Source organism: Rhinoraja longicauda, chromosome 1 (assembly GCF_053455715.1).
Source record: "Rhinoraja longicauda isolate Sanriku21f chromosome 1, sRhiLon1.1, whole genome shotgun sequence".
Lineage (NCBI taxonomy): Eukaryota > Metazoa > Chordata > Chondrichthyes > Rajiformes > Arhynchobatidae > Rhinoraja > Rhinoraja longicauda.
Genome location: NC_135953.1, coordinates 36,825,097 through 36,844,745, shown reverse-complemented (window position 1 = coordinate 36,844,745; position 19,649 = coordinate 36,825,097). Strand labels below are relative to the sequence as shown.

The following is a 19,649-nucleotide window of genomic DNA, read 5'->3' as shown; positions in this document are numbered from 1 at the left end:
CCTAATTGAAAGAGCTAAACTTTTAAAAACTATTTTAAAGTAAACAAATCATAACTTGATTAATTTTTTTTCTAATTACAATTACCAGTTCATGTTCTGAGGCATGAGGTGAATTTTGTTTAATTTATTATTGTCACTGTGAAAAATATTTTTTTGTATGCTATCCAGTCAAAGAAAAGACTATACCTGATTGCAATCAAGCCGTCCACAGTGTACTTATAAAGGATAAAGGGTGCAATGTTTCGTGTAAAATAAAGTTCAATTAAAGATAGTTCAAAGGTCTCCAATGAGGCAGGTAGGAGATCAGGTCCTCAGTCTAACGGTGAGAGGATGGTTCAGTTGCTTGATTACAGATGGGAAGAAACTGTCCCTGAATCTGGATGAATGCATTTTCAAACTTCTGTACCTCTTGCCTGATGGGAGAGGGGAGAAGAGGGAGTTGAGACTAGTCCTTCATTATGCTAAGCAACCTTGAAGTGAAGTGAAGCAGCTTGAAGTGAAGATGGAGTCAATGGAAAGGTGGTTGGTTTCTATTTGTGATTTGGGATCAGAAAGAAAATGGGTGTAATATTATCAACAAACTGAAGAAATGTTCAATATGTTTTCATAGATCCAAGCATCACCTATCGGAAACAGAAGACATGACATATGGCGAGGTTCCAACAAACAAAGCAAGAATTTCTTTACCAAATTTGGCTGGATCCACTGAGAGGTTAGAAAATGTAGTTCAACTTTTTTTCTACTCATTGTATAGTTTATGCCAAATATATGGATGTGATGGACTTTGCTTTTCAAATATTTAATATCATTTTTATTTAATCTTCTGAGCCATTGATGGTGATTGTCCATAGACACAGGGCTTACAACATCACAAAATGACTATCTGTATGCCCTTTATACAGATACTTTATACAGCCTGCAATAAACGATGCAATTTTTCTGCTTTGCTCACAGAGCCATACGTTTGTGGAGTGTGCAGGGGAGGGGTAGGAGGGCAGCAAGAAAACTTCTATTGTCATGACTCTGGGAATTTTTTCATCTGTATCCATATCTTTCTGCCGGCATTGGTAATTAGGTCTTTATCCACCTCAGTACATTCTGTACAATTTCCTACCTAAAATTCACTTTTAAGATCTTTCTTAAAATGTACCTGTTTGAACAAGTGTTTAATGTACCAAATGATTCGGGCATTAAAAACAGTGGGATAACTTGAGACGTTAGAGAATTTTCTCTTGTGCGAAACCTTGATCAACATGTATATTCTTAAAATTAAAGTTGGATCACCTAGGAATATGGGAACACTGCAAGCAATGAAAAAATTGAACTATATTGAATCTATCTCTTCCCTGAGAATATTAATTACCTGGTATCCACCAGAGGAATGCATCAGAGCAATGAGCGATTTTGGCTGCAGATTAGTTGCTATTGCAGCAACTGGCTGCGAGCTGTAGTATCAGTTGTAATCAGCGAGTTCCTTATGAAACATAATTGGAAACACTCATCTAGTTGGGCAGCATTTGTGAAGAAAGCAGTTAAGTTAATGTTTCAGAAGAATAGTTTTGGAATGTTGAATTGAGTGGCACAAGAAATCTTGTGTTTGTTTCAGACAGACAGAGAAATATATTCAGGAATCAAAAGGCAGTCTGGATTCTTTAAGTTTGATATCATAATGTCCATGCCTTTGGAATCTCCTTCCTTGATCCTGTACTTCAGCTCGAAGATGCCTTTCAAGTCTTTAAATATCCAGAAACCAATGATACACTGCGTAAATTATAAGTTTTAATTAGGTTTACCACTATTAGAACTCTGCTAATGGTGCATCTATTATAGATCCCTACGGTGACATTTAACAATCATTTTTTTTGTACCCAATGTTAAGAATCTGCTTAAGTCTCTTAATTTCAGTTAAATTGTTGTCTAGTGATGTAGAATAATTTAGGTCTGCCAAAGTTAAGCTAGACAAATTTTGATGAGAGGTAAAATTCTAGAGAGACCACCTTTCCTTTTGTTGCTTAATGATCAACCTTAATTAACATGCAAATTTGAAATAATTAGAATGCATTAAAGGTGTTTAACCACTTTTCCCTAAAGAAATATTCAAATTAAACTGAGTGTGGCTTTAAATAATTTAATTCTGCAAGATCTATGGCAACAATTTTCTGCTACATTTTTAGAAAGTGAGCAGGTTAAACCTATTTAATAAGTGATAATCAATATTAAATAATTCAATTCTAGAGATTCTTTGTATTGGTCTACATTAAAACTTAATCATTTACATTTTTTAAAAATATCCAATTTTGCCGGCATGTATATAGAATAATCCTTTAAACATTTTCTATTAAGCTGAATGTATATTTGAATAATTCATGTCAAGATGCCTCATTTGAACATCACATCATGTCTTCAGCTTTTGGAGATTGAAGTTGAAGGTGATTTATCTTAATTTGTTTGTACATTCTATGTAACACCTAATGCAATTTTATTTCCCTGGTGTGGAAGAGTGAATGGGATAAGAAGTTATTTTGTCTTTAAGTATGTACTCTGAAATGGTACTCTAAAGGCACAATAATATTTTTCCCCTTTGCCTGGCTACATGACTCCATTAAACATTGAAAGCTTAAGTAATTATACTGATGTTTTTTTTACATTTGAGAAATTCAAAGTGAAAGGCCAAGGGCCATTATGCATATCACCAACTTAACATATTGGAGTTGATGAGTTTAGTTTAGTTTAGAGATACAGCACGGAAACAGGCCTTTCAGCCACTGAGTCCGCGCCGAACAGCGATCCCCGCACACTCGCACTATCCCACACACACAAGGGACAATTTACATTTATACCAAGGCAATGAACCAACAAAACTGTACATCTTTGGAGTGTGGGAGGAAACAAGATCTCGGAGAAAACCCAAGCAGGTCACAAGGAGAACATACAAACTCCGTACAGACAACATTTTGGTAGTAGGAATAAAGGCAAAGACTATTTTTCTAAATGGGGAGAGAATCCAGAAATCTGAGGTGCAAAGGGACCAGGGAGTGCCAAAAGGTTAATCTGTAAGTCGAACCGGTAGTAAAGAAAGCAAACTCAATGCCCGCATTTATTTCAAGAGGGCTTGTTTACAAAAACAGGGATGTAATGCTGAGGCTCTCTATAAGGTGCTGTAAGGCCGCATTTGGAATATTGTGAGCAATTTTGGGCAACATATCTGAGGAAGGATGTGCTGGCTCTGGAGAGGAACCAGAGGAGGTTGATGATCCCAGGAATGAGTAGGCTAACCTATGATGAGCGTTTGTCGGCTGGGCCTGTACTCGCTGGAATTTAGAAGAATGAGGGGGGACCTCATTGAAACATACAGAATAATGAAAGGCTTGGATAGATTTGATGTGGAGTGGATGTTTCCACTAATGGGAGAGTCTAGGACTAGAGGTCATAGCCTCAGAATTAAAGGACGTTCTTTTTAGGAAGGAGATGAGGAGAAATTTATTTAGTTAGAGGGTGGTGAATCTGTGGAATTCTTTGCCACAGAAGGGTGTGGAGACCAAATCAGTGGATAATTCTAAGGCAGAGATAGATAGATTCTTGATTAGTACAGGTGTCAGAGGTTATAGGGAAAAGGCAGGAGAATGGGGTTAGGAGGGAGAGATAGATCAGCCATGATTGAATGACGGAGTAGACATGATGGGCCGAATGGCCTAATTCTACTATCAGTTATGACTTATGACCCGTAGTCAGGATTGAAGCTGGGTCTCCGGCCCTGTAAGGCAGCAACTCTACCCACTGCGCCACTGTGCCGCTCAAAGGTGAAATCAAAGAGCAGGATACAAAATTTGAATTTTAGCAAGATTAAAGGAGGTAACTTATAGTTTCACCATGCTGATAAAAAAAAAAATGATCTGGATTAATAGTCTGATTTCAGCCAAGTTACGTGTAGGATGTCGAAGGATTAGGCAGGATAACATATTTCCGGTGAGGAACATGGAAGGATATTTGAGATAACTTTGTACTATTTTTAAGGGAAGTGAGAAAGGTTGCAGCATCCAAGGTAACTTACCAGAGTGCAGAATATAGTGGTATAGCATTATATGGCTACAGTTACAGACAAAATCCAGATGAAAGAAAAGTGCAAGCTCTGCAATTAGGTAGGTTGGAGGATTGGGACTACACCCTAGCTTTTGGGAGGAGCATTCAGTGGTCAGAAGAATGTTTTCCTCATTCTGGTCGTATGTGCGTTTGAGCTTTTGCATTTTCTACTTGACAGGACAGGGGGAAGAGGTAATGATTGGGTTGAAAAGTGATTTATGACTGTTGGCTGTTTGCCAGTGTGAAGTGTAGATGGATTCAATAGGGGAATGGCAGGAGGCTGTTTGATGGACTAGGTTATATCCACAATTTTCTGCAATCTCTTGCGGACTTGGGCAGAAGTTAAGGGCAGATATTGTGAAGCCAAGCTCTGATGCATCCCAATGGGATTCTTTCAACAGTGAATCTGTGGAAGTTGGTAAGAGTCATTGGAAACATGTTGAACATCCTTACTCTTTCCTTACTCTTCTGATGAAATAGACGCATTCTTGGTCGTAGTTTCAGCTGGGACAAATTGATGGTGATATTTATGCCTAGGAACATGAAATGCTACATGAGGAATTGTCTATTGTTTTGATATGTCATGATGAAAGACAGTCACTTTGGAATAGTGAAAAATATTTATTTGCGATCATACGTGCTGTGGGGTCACACACGTGACCAGTCATATTTGATCTCTGACCCTAAACAAACATTGTCACCATAACGTATAAAAATTTCACTTGATAAACTTCGACATATATAGGTCATATATACTGTACAAAACAATATACCTGTAATGCTTTCAAAATTAGAAGACATGTATTCCACAATTTTCAGGCCAATTCTCTGAATGCATTCAAGAGAGAGCTAGATAGAGCTATTAAGGATAGCGGAGTCAGGGGGTATAGGGAGAAGGCAGGAACGGGGTACTGATTGAGAATGATCAGCCATAATCACATTGAATGGCGATGCTGGCTCGAAGGGCCGAATGGCCTCCTCCTGCACCTATTGTCTATTGTCTATGACGAACAGTCAATCCTCAGCAGAGGCCTTTTGTACCCCAATGCCTATATCTCAACGAGCCTTTTTCTGTCGCCTCCAACTTCAGACTTTTTTCACTCGCAAAGAGTCCTCGCCTCCTAATGACTACACTGTCTCTAGCATTCCCGCTCCTCATGGACTCCCACGGCCAGCCTTCTACCTCTTCTGGGCCTATTTATTTCCACTTCCTGCATGTCATCCAAAGACTTGACTTTCCTACTCCCCTTACCCACTCCAATCTCACCCCCTCTGATTTAGAAATATAAATCTAAAAGGTTATAAAATGTCTTAATTTTAGTCATTTTTAACTTTTTAAAATGTCTAAATGAACACAATTTTTCAAAAAACTACATTGTCATGGACGTAACAGATTAAAGTGAATAGAGTCGTTTTGCCCCTGTCAGGTCTAACCTGGCATGAATTGATTGAGTATGTTTCTCCAGGTGAATGCTAAGAAATTGTGAGAGCTTGGCTTGATCCTGTAGCTTAGATCTTGTAGAGTCCAATAGTGTCATGCAGTTGGCAAAATCCTGATATCTCCGTATATAATGTTGGGATCTTGTGCATCTACAGATGCTTGTGTGGGCATCCTCCATATAATTTCTGCGTAAAATACAGAATAGTTTATTAAAAGCTGGCACTGTATGCACATTGTTTAAAAAATATTAAATTTCTACCAGATACTAATAATCCATTATATTATATACCTTTTCCATCAGATGGACAGTTGTCACACGTTTCTCAAGAAAATGTATTTTTTAATTTATTGGGCTCACTATATTTAAATATATGTAACACAGTTGCAGATCCCTTGTGTCCCACTGTAGAAATTCACAGATGGTTAATATGACATCTTGCAGGAGTAAAAAAATATTTAGAATAATGCTATTGTAACCACATAATCACTTTAATAAATTATCTGTGCTTTAAAACCAATCCAGACTCCAGAATAATCAACTATGGTACTTTTAACTTCAACTTTGTAAATCTGATATGAAAACAGATTTATTCTGCTAAGATTTAATTGTGCTGTATGAGTGAATTTGGTTAATTTAGTTGTAAAAGAAAATTAGGCTTTCAGTAGATAAATGTGCACTAATAAACTAACAACTCATGTGATGTACAGTCTTTATTCCAGTATTATAATGATAGAAATGCATTCACTTCCGGGGAGATTAAGGGGACATTACATGAGTGAAAAGACTAGTAATTCACAAGGGATAATAGCATCAGTAGATTATGGAACTCTCTTTCAGGAGTGAAGTAATGCTTGTAATTTACCACAACTGGTGCAATAGTCATTTTTATGTTTTCATGACAACTTTAAAAATGATATTAAACAAATTTGAAAGGTCAAATTTTCCATATGGATGTACGATGCTCCATTGACTGTGCTTGGTTGGTAACTTTTGTATTATTTTTAATACAGAAAATGTAAATGCATAAAATATTCACAATTTTGCTGCTATGCTATAACACTTATTTTCCCAAATTAAATTTTCATGAATATTGATTAATCTCCTCCTTAATGTCTTTTTTGAGTTAATCATCTTTAAAATATGATATGCTCTGCTGTAAGCCTGAATATTAGAGCATTCAGTCTTTATCAAAAATTATTGTCATGTTGTAGAATGATGAATTTATATTTTTTATGATAGTTTGTTTAATGAAAATGCAATACTTTAATATTCGTTCACATTTTTCCTGTAAAGCACTGCTTCTGGTGAGTTGAATAGCAACACCTTGTGGAGTGCTATTAAATTGCAAGACATAAGCTGCATAATATTTTGCTTAATGTTAGTAACGTAATGGCCCATCCACTCATGGTCAGGCCCCTCTCAAAAGCAAAGATGGGTCCACCATCAATAGTCAATAGTCATTTATTTGTCACATACACATAAATGTGCAGTGAAATGAAAAATTACCCGCAGTTCAAAAATAAGACGAATAAGAATAATCAATAAAAATGCAATAACACATACAATTGTGTTATTGACTCGGTATCAAGGGAACTCTTATGGGACGTCCTATCCACCTATGGATGTCTTGAAAAGTACATTCGAATCCTGAGACTTCCACGATGACATGCTTGCCACAGTCATGGCCAGCAACAGCAAGTGTGAGCCGTTTCACCTAAATTAAAAGCTTCTTTAGGTATGTTAAGAGAAAAAAATTAGTAAAGACAAATGTGGGTCCCTTGAAGGCAGAAACGGGTGAAATTATAATGGGTAACAAGGAAATGGCAGAAGAGTTGACCAGGTACTTCGGATCTGTCTTCACTAAGGAAGACAAACAATCTCCCAGATGTACTAGAGGACAGAGGATCTAGGGAGACAGAGGAACTGAAAGAAATTTGCATTAGGCAAGAAATTATATTGGGTAGATTGATGGGATTGAAGGCTGATAAATCGCCAAGGCCTGATGGTCTGTATCCCAAGGTACTCAAGGAAGTGGCTCTAGAAATCGTGGATGCATTGGTGATCATTTTCCAATGTTCAATAGATTCAGGATCAGTTCCTGTGGATTGGGGGGTAGCTAATGTTATCCCACTTTTTAAGAAAGGAGCGAGAGAGAAAACGGGGAATTATAGACCAGTTAGCCTGACATCGGTGGTGGGGAAGATGCTGGAGTCAATTATTAAAGAGGTAATAACGGCGTATTTGGATAGCAGTAAAAGGATTGGTCCGAGTCAGCATGGATTTACGAAGGGGAAATCCTGCTTGACTAATCTTCTGGAATATTTTGAGGATGTGACAAGTAAAATGGATGAAGGAGAGCCAGTGTATCTAGACTTTCAGAAAGCCTTTGATAAGGTCCCACACTGGAGGTTGGTGAGCAAAATTAGAGCACATGGTATTGGGGGTAGGGTATTGACATGGATAGAGAATTGGTTGGCAGAGAGGAAGCAAAGAGTAGGAATAAACGGGTCTTTTTCAGAATGGCAGGCAGTGGCAAGTGGAGTGCGGCAAGGCTTAGTGCTGGGGCCGCAACTATTTACAATATATATTAATGATTTAGATGATGAAATTAGAAGTAACAATAGCAAGTTTGCAGATGACACAAAGTTGGGTGGCAGTGTGAACTGCGAAGAGGATGTTAGGAGGTTGCAGGGTGACTTGGACAGCTGGAGTGAGTGGGCAGATGCATGGCAGATGCAGTATAATGTAGATATATGTGAGGTTATCCACTTTGGCAGCAAAAACAAGAAGACAGATTATTGTCTCAATGGTGTCAGATTAGGTAAACGGGAAGTGCAATGAGACCTGTGTGTCCTTGTACACCTGTCACTGAAGTAAGCGTGTAGGTTCAGCAGGCAGTGAAGAAAATTAATGGCACGTTGGCCTTCATAACGAGAGGATTTGAGTATAGGAGCAAAGAGGTCCTTCTGCAGTTGTATAGGGCCCTGGTGAGACCATATCTGGAGTATTTGTGCTGTTTTGATCTCCTAATTTGAGGAAGGGTGTCCTTGCTTTTGAGGCAGTGCAGTGTAGGTTCACGAGGTTATTCCCTGGGATGGTGGGACTGTCATATGAGGAAAGATCCACATTCTCTGCCACAGAAGGCAGTAGAGGCCAATTCACTGGATGAATTTACAAGAGAGATAGACCTCTAGGGGCTATTTTAATCTGGGGATATGGGGAAAAGGCAGGCACAAGTTACTGATTGTGGATAATCAGCCATGATCACAATGAATGGCAGTGCTGGCTCAAAGGGCCAAATGGCCTCCTCCTGTACCTATTTTCTATGTTTCTAAGTCAGATCAGGAGTGAAACAATGATGTGTGATTGCCCCAACACTGTTCACCATCTTCATTGCGACACCAATCCACATCATCAACGATGACCTACCCCCAGGAATCAAAATCGTCTACAGTACAGATGGCAGACTTTTCAATCTTGCCCATCTCAAGTCCAAGACTAAGACATCTACGAGCTCCCTCATTGCGTTCCACCACGCAGACGACAACTGTGTTGCAGCTCTCTCAGAAAATCATCTGCAACAGATCCTGACTGCCTTCAACAGTGCATACACGAAACTTGGACTTACCTTCAACTCCAAGAAGACAGGTTATCTACCAATCGTCACCAACTGGGACAAATCGGAAAGAACCGTCAATTCAACTTGGTAAAACAACCCCGGAGAATGTGGATCACTTTCCGTACCTTGGAAGTCACCTCTCCTCCAATGTCGACCTTGATGTCTGTTCGAACTCCTTCCATCGGGCAGACGATACAAGGCCTTCTACGCCCACACCTCCAGACTCCAGACTCAGGAACAGCTTCATCCCCAGGGCCATAGCTGCTATGAATCGGTCCTGCTGAGCTGGATGGCCACAACGCATAGATCAACTTGCACTTTACCCTGTCCAAAACTGTTACAACTGTTTCGTTTCGTTGGGTTGCTGCTGTCTAAATTACTTAAATTATTGCATCGTATGGGAGGCGCATTCCCAATCTCGTTGTACCCCTGGGTACAATGACAATAAAGATATATTGTATTGTATGATGAGATCCAACATTGTCTTAAGTGTGCTGGAACAGCTTTTGAACGTCTTCGAACGAGAGTCTTTCAACATCGTGACATCCGAACAGACACCAAAATGTTAGTGTACAAAGCAGTGGTGATTCCAACGGTCCTGTATGCATCAGAAACCTGGACAACATACCGACGCCATTCTGAAAACACCTGAAAAGTTCCATCAACGATGTCTTCAAAGCAGCTTAAACATCAGCTGGGAAGACAGAAGAACCAACGTCAGTGTGCTGAATGAAGTAAAAACATCAAGCATTGAAGCCTTGGTCATCAAGATGGAGCGGTCATATTGTTCGGATGGAAGACGAGCGAGCGTCAACCAAAGCAAACCTACTCCCAGCTTAAAGAAGGCAAACGTAAACGAGGCGGACAAAAGAAGAGATTCAAAGACGCCTTAAAAGCCAGCATGAAAAAATGTGAAATCGACATCGACAATTGGGAAACCAATGCCAAGGACAGGAAACTCTGGCGAACCGTCATGCAAAAGGGAACAGCGACCTTCGAAGCCAACGGATGCGCAGAATTAGAAGAAAAGAGTAAACGGAAAGAGCGGCAGCAACAACCAAAGCCCGATCTTTCATCTGGAATTACCTGCCCTGAATGCTGAAGAACTTTCGAAGCCAGGATTGGACTTATAAGCCACCTGAGAGTTCATAAAAACAACGGAACGTAGACCATACTCCTCGACCTCGAGGAATAGCCACGACGACAACGTTCTGCAAAATTCTGCATTTCTTTAATTATTTTTGTTCACTGTTTTCATAGAATGATTGAAATTATCTAGGCACTCCCTGACTTATGTAATAGATGATTTACATAAACTTGTATTTATGTAAACAATTCACAATAGATGGTCCCGTTTCCTGAATGACCTATGTTATTGCAACGGGAGGATGGCGAGTGCTTTCTGCCCACTTCATAGATATAAAAATGTTTTTCCAGGCTCGCTGCTTTTCAAGTTTCGGCCACTGTGTGACACCTGGTGTGCGAGCGAGAATGATGGCCGTGGTGGAGAGCAACTCCCAACTGAGTCGCCTACAGCTTGCGCAAGGTTCACCAGCAAGCTCTTCTTCACCAGCAGCCACACCGTCCCGTTGACGTGGCTGTGTGGCTCACATTGTAGCTGTTGGCCGACAGCTCCTTCTTCAGGCCACCGTAGTGTTCCCTCCTTTCTCACCAGCTGCTGCTTCTTCTTGTTGGGCGTTGCGCTTGTCCGCAGCCCCCTCAAAAGTCGCTGCCTCCTCCTCCCGTCACTTTGTTCGCTCTGCTGCTCCCCCCTTCATTGCCAAAGAAGGATCTTTACCCAAAACGTCAACTATCCATGTTCTCCAGAGATGCTGCCTAACCTACTGAGTCATTCCAGCACTTTGTGTCATTTTGTATATTAACCAGCACCTGCAGTTCTTTGTTTTTATCTAGTTTTAAGGAGATTCTGACTTGCATAAAAACTGACTTTAAGAGTTTACAGAACGGAACCCTTGCATAAGTCTGGGAGTGTCTGCATAATGATCTGTTGCATTATTCCCTAACTTGAGGGCTAATTCTAATATTTTGCTGCTGAGGATAGCTCTGTTGATAATCAATGAAATCAACACTGCTGTGAGAAGTAATCTTTGCTCAGAAGGTCAGAAGGACAGAATAGAGATTCAGTTTTGATTGAATAATAATTGAGGAATAGTAAGAGGCAGAAGTTCCTGGTGTGCGCAATCTTTTGACCCACTTAATAGTGGTTTGTTTGTAGAACAGAGCATGAATCAAGAAATAAATGGGGCACTGTGGGAAAAGTTCTGCAGAAATTACAGGTGAATTTAATCATCTTAGATTGGTAAAGGGAGTCCAGAGGAAGAGTGTATAGTGTGTTTAGGCCAGTTTCTCAGGATAATACATCATATAACCATCCAGGCTACAGACATTTTAAGTATCAACATGTGTAGTGATTCAGGATTAATTAATCTCATTCTAAAGGATCATCTGGAGAGAAATAATCATAATGTGACAGAATTTCATATTCAATTTGAGAATGCCAGAGGATATATTTGAGCCAAAATACTATGATAGTATTTAAAAGACTCTTGGACAGGTAGATGGATAAGAAAGGTTTAGAGGGATATGGGCCAAACGGGACTAGTTTAGATGGGGCTTCTTGATCAGCATGGATGAGGCCGAAGGCCCTATTTCTGTCCCATCTGATCTGACTATTTCATCACAGTGGATGACACAAAACTCATTGTTTCTACACTTTCAATTATTAATACAAAGGAGAGGGAGGACTTGAAGTGATCATGAAGCAATTATCATAAGGGAAAGATTCTAGGGAAACACTTGTTTGAACCGCATTAGGTGCCTTGGATATGGTCACCTTTTGGATATGGTCACCTACATCCTTTGGTATTATTGGAAACGGATGCATTGAGTGTGGCCTTCCTAAACAATTCCTGCAGTCCAATAGTTAAGATATTATGCACATTTTATTTGTTGACAGATTAAAGATTTGGAACTGAGATCAGTTTTTGGATCTCAATTATATATTAATATAATTAGGAGGAGATTGTGAATATCAGCACCTGGTGCCAAGACAACAACCTCTCAATATCAGCAAGACAAAGGAGATTGTGATCAGGAAACGATGTGGTGCATATTATACATTGATGGTGCCGAAGTAGAGATGGTTGAGAGTTTCAGATTTTGAGGAATAAATATCACGAGCAATTTGTCCTGGACCAGCCACATCGACGCAATGGCCAAGAAAGCACACCGATGCCTCTACTTGCTTAGAAGGCTTAAGATGTCCAGCATGTTCCCGACAACCCTTACCAACTTCTACAGATACGCCATAGAAAGCATTTTATCAGGATGCATCACAGCATGATTTGGCAACAGCTCCATCCAAGACTGCAAGAAATTGCAGAGAGTTGTGGACATTGCCCAGTCCATCTCGCAAACAAACCTCTCATCCATTGACTCCATTTTCATGCTGCCTTGGCAATTTCACCAACATTATCAAGTACCAGTCTCACTCTTCTCCCCTCTCCCATCAGGAAAGAGATACAAAAGTTTGAAAATGCATACCTCCAGATTCAGGGACAGTTTCTCTCCAGCTGTTATTAGGCAACTAATATTAGTCCTCTCACTGTAAAAAGGATGCCACTCGTAGGCAGAGTCTTTTACTATATAAGTTTATTAATGACACTACACATACATTATGCCCTAGCTGTCCGTGGTCATCACTGGCACTAGAGAGCGAGCTGGAGGTGGGGAAGTTACAATTATACCAGAGACAATGGGGAGTGGTTAGTAGTGGTGAGGTCACTATGTTAAAGGAACATGCACTGATCTACATCCTTCCTCTTGGAAACAAAGTGACCACGGCTCATGCGCTAGGCTCAAACTACAAGCAGACTACTCGTACACACCGTACCGGACAGGCGGCCTGACCACTCTCCCAGAGCGGGTGCGCAACCCACCATCCCCTCCGGTCGAAGGAGCAGCATGAACGGGTGCGGGTACAGAGGCTGGGGAACCAGGGGAAGGAGGAGGACTGGGAAGCGATGCACGCGCAGGCGAGGGAGGGGAAGGTGGCTGGGGCGACTGCGGATGTACCGGAGCAGGAGGCACATCAGGCACCGCGGACTGGACGGGAGGTGAATACGGGATCGCGGGAGGCGGTGCAGGCTCGTTTACCAGCATCAGGTGCTGGCGGGTACGACGGTACACGGTGCCCTCGTAGTTGACCAGGTACGACCGTGGAGAGTCAGCATTGCCGACGACCACGGCCAGCCGGTGGTGACCGGAGGTCGACTCCATCCGGACAACCTGGCCAGCGAACAAAGGTGGAAGGGGACGGGACGACCTGTCAAAGGAGCGCTTCTGAATGAGCTGCTTTTCAGTGATGCGCTCCCTGACAGCGGCAGGGCTCCGAGCCGTGGGTTGCAGGGATTGCTGGGAGACGGGGATAGGGGGTCTAGTGGTGCGGGACATGAGGCGCTGGGCAGGGGAACCGAGCGCGGGGTCCCGGGAGATGTTGCGGAGGTTGAGGAGGGCAAGGTACAAGTCCGAACTGTCAAGCCGGCAACGTTCCATCAGTTCCTTAGCGCTGCGGACAGCGCGCTCTGCAAGTCCATTGCTTTGCGGGTACTCGGGGCTGCTGGTGATGTGGCGGAAGTTCCACCGATTTGCGAAAACAGCAAACTCGGCGCTGGTAAACTGGCTGCCGTTGTCGGACTGGAGAGATGCCGGGGAACCAAAGGTAGAGAAGTGGCGGCGAAGCTTCCCGATGACGGCAGCAGACGTGAGGGACGGCAGCAGGTCCACCTCGAACCAGCTGGAGTAGGAGTCCACCAGGACCAGGTAGTGTTTGCCACGCCACTCGAAAATATCGGCGGCAACAGCCATCCATGGCAACTCGGGAGCCGGCTGCTGCAGGAGAGGCTGGCGCTGCTGATGAGGTAATAGGCTGTTGCAGGCAGCGCAGGCGGAGACCCTGTCCCGGATCTCCTTGACCATGCCAGGCCAGTAAAACTGTGCTTGGGCCTGGGATAACGTGGCCTCCACCCCTGGGTGTCCGTTGTGGGCAGTGTGGAAGTAGTGATCTCGCAGCGCAGCCGGCACCACAACCTTGTGACCCTTCACCACCACGCCCGCGTGCAGAATCAGTTCATCCCGAACCAGGAAGTAGGGCACGGCACCAGCCGGCAGGGAAGACCGTCGTTCAGGCCAGCCACGGCGGATGACGCCCTTAAGCTGTTGAAGGTTCGGATCAGCGGCAGTGTGTGTGACCAGGGACTGCATCTGCCAAGATGGAACGATGTTGACGTTCAACACCATCAGGTCAGCCGATTCGTACGGATGGCGGGAAATGGAAGGTAGTGGGGCACGGGACAAAGTGTCTGCCACGAACATCTCCTTGCCTTTGCGGTACACGATTTCGAATGTAAAACGCTGCAGCTGCAGCATCATTCGCTGCAAGCGGGACGAGGCTGCGTGGATGGGCTTGTTTAAAATAGAGACCAGCGGCTGGTGGTCTGTTTCGATGGTGAAAGTTTTTCCCAGAACGTAGTCTCTGAATTTGGAGCACGCGAACACCACGGCAAGGAGCTCCTTTTCAATCTGCGCGTAGCGCTGTTCAGCAGGGGTCATTGTGCGAGAGGCATAGGAGACGGGCAGCTGTCGGTCGTCGTAGAGCTGCAGGCAGGCAGCACCAAGGCCGAACCGAGATGCATCGCAGGTGAGGACAATTGGCCTGTTCAGGTCGAAAAACTGCAAAGTCGGGGTCCGTGCGAGTCTGGACCTCAGGGCCACGAAGGCCGATTGGTGGTGCGGGAGCCAGACCCAGGCATTGTCCTTCTTGGTCAGCTCCCTCAGGGGGGCACTCAGTTCGCTGAGGTCGGGTATGAACTTACCCAAGTAGTTGACCATGCCCAGGAAGCGCTGCAGGCCGGGCACGTCAGTGGGAGCGGGCATTTCGGTGATCGCCGCCGTCTTCGCGGGGTCTGGCTTCAGGCCACCCGCCGTGAAAACGTGGCCGACGTAGGTGACTTCCTCAACGCGGAACCGACACTTCCTTCGATTAAGCTTGAGGTTGATCTCACGAGCCTTGTCCAGGACCTGGCGGAGGTGTCGGTCATGCTCAGCGACGTCCCTCCCGTACACCAAGATGTCATCCACGATGATGGCGCACGGCAACCCAGCAAACAGCTGCTCCATCGTACGCTGAAAAACCTCGCTTGCCGAGTTGATCCCAAAAGGCATGCGGAGGAAACGGAACCTGCCGAACGGTGTGCTGAAGGTGGTCAGGAAGGAGGAACGTGCATCCAGCGGTATCTGCCAAAAGGAGCTCTTGGCATCCAGGACCGAGAAAACCGTGGCTGGACCGACCTGTGCCGCGACGTCCTCCACCGTCCGCATGGGGTAGTGCGGGCGTTTAATAGCCAGGTTCAGGTCCTTGGGGTTGATGCAGATCCTGATCTCGCTCGCGTCCTTCTTGGCAGCAACCACCATGGTGGAGACCCACTGGGTGGGGGCACTCACCTCCTTGAGGATGCCCATGTCCACCATGCCACGTAGTGTGGACTCCACGCGGCCCTTCATGGCAAAAGACACACGGTGGGCCGGTCTGACCACTGGGTCGACCCCCGGGTCCACAACGATCTTGTAGGCACAGGGCAGCTTCCCCAGGACGTCATCAAATCGGTCAGGGTACTCGATCAGGGGGTCCATGGGGGCCTGCACCAGGTGGATGTCGCGGTGAAATGAGACCAAACCAAAGTCCTGGCATGCACGGGCGCCCAGCAGGGTGACGTTTTCAGATGCTAGCAGGAGGAACGTGAGGGGCCGAGAGGTCTCCAGAACAGTACAGATAACCGTTGCCTTTCCCACGGCAATCAGAACGCCTCCCCCATAGGCATGGAGGCGGGAGTTGTCAGGAGTAACCCTCTCCCCCGAACTTATCTGCTCGAAGAGGCGCACAGACATAACATTTGCAAACGCCCCAGTATCGACCTTGGCAGGGAAGGAGTGTCCATTGACTGTAACATGCACGGATGGATCCGTTATCAATGCAGGTGCTCCCAAGAGCGAAAACACCAGAGAGTCTCCATGGGAGGAAGTCGTATCCGAGCCATGGAGTACCTCATGTTGGTTCCGGGAACCGGTTTCGCTATCATCGTTGGCAAGGTTGTTTAGACTCCCTCTAGGAGCAGGGACAGGTCTCCCACGAGAACGACAAGCTGCAGAAAAATGGTTCTGCTTCCCGCAGGAATTACAAGTTTTGCCCTGCGCTGGGCAAACGTTATACCTGTGTGACGAGAAGTTGCAGTTTGGGCATCTGCGAGGGGTGACCATAGCGGGCGCGGAGGGGGCGACCCGGGTCTGCGGGTCATTCAATCGCCGGCGGCCGGTGAAATTTATGTCCTGGGGCGCCGGCCGAGATACTGAGCCAACAGCAGAGGCCATGCGTGCGGCATGTATGGCGTCCGTCAGCGACAGGTCAGGCTTCATCAGGAGCTCATCCCGCAGCTTAGAGTTTAGGAGACCGTTGACCAGGACGTCCCTGATCATCTCGTCGGGTGTAATCGTTTGAAGGCGGCACCGCCGAGCCATATGTCGTAAAGATGCAATGAAGGCGTCAACGTGCTCCCCTGGAGTCTGACGCCGCGAGAAAAATTTGAAACGTTCGATAATGTTATTGGTGGGTATATCGCACAGGGCAGTGAACTTAGCCATGAGACATACCGGGTCGTTGCGGTCCTCCGGAGGGACGAATTGGAACGACGCATAGCGTTCCATTGCCTCCGGACCAGCCAGGTTGAGGAGCAGGTGAGCTTTTATCGCAGCAGTTGCATCAGGATAGGCAATCGCTATATAGTGTTCGTAGTCCCGCTGGAAGACAGTCCAGCGGTGCACTATGTCCTCATCGAAAACGAGCGTGTCCGGACGACGACACGAGGAAGACATGGCAAAGTGGAAGGAGGGGACACAATTGGGAGAAACAAATGATAAACTAAAAACCGATAAACAGGAGACGCAAGTCTACCGATCTGACACCATGTAAAAAGGATGCCACTCGTAGGCAGAGTCTTTTACTATATAAGTTTATTAATGACACTACACATACATTATGCCCTAGCTGTCCGTGGTCATCACTGGCACTAGAGAGCGAGCTGGAGGTGGGGAAGTTACAATTATACCAGAGACAATGGGGAGTGGTTAGTAGTGGTGAGGTCACTATGTTAAAGGAACATGCACTGATCTACACTCACCAACTAGATCACGGTCCTGACCTCCCATCTACCTCATTGGAGACTTCAAACTATCTTTAATAGGACTTTACCTTTCACTAAATGTTATACCATTTATCCTGTATCTGTACACTGTACGGCTTGATTGTGACCATATATAATCTTTTCGCTGACTGGATAATGTGCACCAAAAAAGCTTTTCACTATACTTTGGTACATGTGACAATAATAATAAACTATACTAAACTAAAAAGACTCAGAAAAGGGAGTTAAATATAATACTTCCAACATTGTGGATGACACAAAGCTGGGAGTTAGGATGAGCCTTGTGAAAGATACAGAGAGGCTCCAGGTTGATTTGGACTGATCGAGGGAGTGGGCCAATATATATAACGTGGAATCTATTTGGGTAGCAGCTAGGAAGTCTATTTTTATTTGCATGAAGATAGTTTCGGAAAAGGGGAGTAACATTTGGATACCCTTGTGCCCAAGTTTTTGAGAGACAGCAACTTTGGCTCACCGAATCCAGCGGCTCACACCGACCAGCAGTCCTCATACACTAACACTATCCTACACACCAGGGACACTTTACAGTTTTACTGAAGCCAATTACCAACAAACCTGCATGACTTTGGAGCATGGGAGGAAACCAGAGCACCCGGAGAAAACCCAAGCGATCACGGGAGAAAGTGCAAACTCCGTACAGACAGCACCCTTAGTCAGGATTGAACACGGATCTCTTGCGCTGTAAGATAGCAGCTCTACCACTGTACCACCATGCCGTCCCACAAAACATAGAAAAATAGGTGCCGGAGTAGGTCATTCGGCCCTTCGAACCAGCACCATCATTCAATATGATCATTGCTGATCATATAAAATCAGTTCCCCGTTCCTGCTTTTTCCCCATATCCCTTGATTCCTTTAGCCCGAAGAGCTGAATCTAACTCTTGAAAACATCCAGTGAATTGGCCTCCACCGCCTTCTGTGACAGAGAATTCCATAGATTCACAACTCTGGGTGAAAACGTTTTTTCTCATCTCAGTCCTAAATGGCCTACCACTTATTCTTAAACTGTGACCCCTGGTTCTGGACTCCCCCAACATCGGGAACATTTTTCCTGTATGTAGCCTATCCAATCCTTTAAGAATTTTATGTTTCTATAGGATTCCCTCTCATCTTTCTAAATTCCAGTGAATACAAGCCCTGTCAACCCATTCATCATATATCAGTCCCGCCATCCCGGGAATTAACCTGGTGAACCAATGCTGCACTCCCTCAATAGCAATAATGTCCTTCCTCGAATTATGAGACCAAAGTTGAACACAACACTCCAGGTGCGGTCTCACCAGGGCCCTGTACAACTGCAGTAGGACCTCTTTGCTCCTAAACTCAAATCCTGTCACAATGAAGGCCAACATGCCTTTAGCTTTCTTTGCTGCTTGTTGTACCTGCAAACTTATTTTCAAGGACTGATGTCCAAGCACACCCAGGTCTCGTTGCATCTCCCTTTTTCCTAATCTGGCACCATTCAGATAATAATCCGCCTTCCTGTTCTTGCCATCAAAGTGGATAACCTCACATTTATCCACATTACACTGCATCTGCCATGCATCTGCCCACTCACCCAACCTATCCAAGTCACACTGTAGCCTCACAGCATCCTCATCGCAGCTCACACTGCCACCCATCTTTGTGTCATCTGCAAACTTGGAGATGTCACATTTATTTCCCTTGTCTAAATCGTTAATACATATTGTAAATAACTGGGGTCGCAGCACCGAGCATTGTGGCACCCCACTAGTCACTGCCTGTCATTCTGTAAAGGACCTGTTAATTCCTACTCTTTGCTTCCTGTCTGCCTCTCGATCCATGTCAATACCCTACCCCCAATACCATGTACTCTGATTTTGCGTGGGACCTTGTCAAAGGCTTTTTGAAAGTCCAGATACACTACATCCACTGGCTCTCAAAAAATCCTCAAAAAATTCCAGATTAGTCAAGCATGATTTCCCCTTCATAAATCCATGCTGACTTTGACAGATCCTGTCACTGCTTTCCAAATGCGCTGCTATTACGTCTTTCATAATCGACACAAACATCTTCCCCACTACCGATGTAAGGCTAAGTGGTCTATAATTTCCCATTTGCTCCATCCCTCCTTTCTTAAAAAGTGGGGTTTCATTGGCTACCCTCCAGTCAACAGGAACTGATCCAGAGTTGAGAGAACTTTGGAAAATGATCACCAATGCATTCACGATTTCTAGGGCCACCTCATTG

The 19,649-nt window shown here is 44.4% G+C and overlaps 1 protein-coding gene across 2 annotated transcripts in view; it reads left to right on the top strand.

The window, feature by feature from the left end:
• The window catches only part of kiaa1328 (KIAA1328 ortholog), a 120,282-nt gene that overhangs the window by 54,119 nt on the left and 46,514 nt on the right, over window positions 1-19,649 (top strand). For both annotated transcript variants that reach the window (XM_078409742.1, XM_078409749.1), the window contains one exon: window positions 611-712. In XM_078409742.1, the coding sequence (XP_078265868.1) occupies window positions 611-712 (102 nt within the window). The remainder of the gene's footprint in view (window positions 1-610; window positions 713-19,649) is intronic.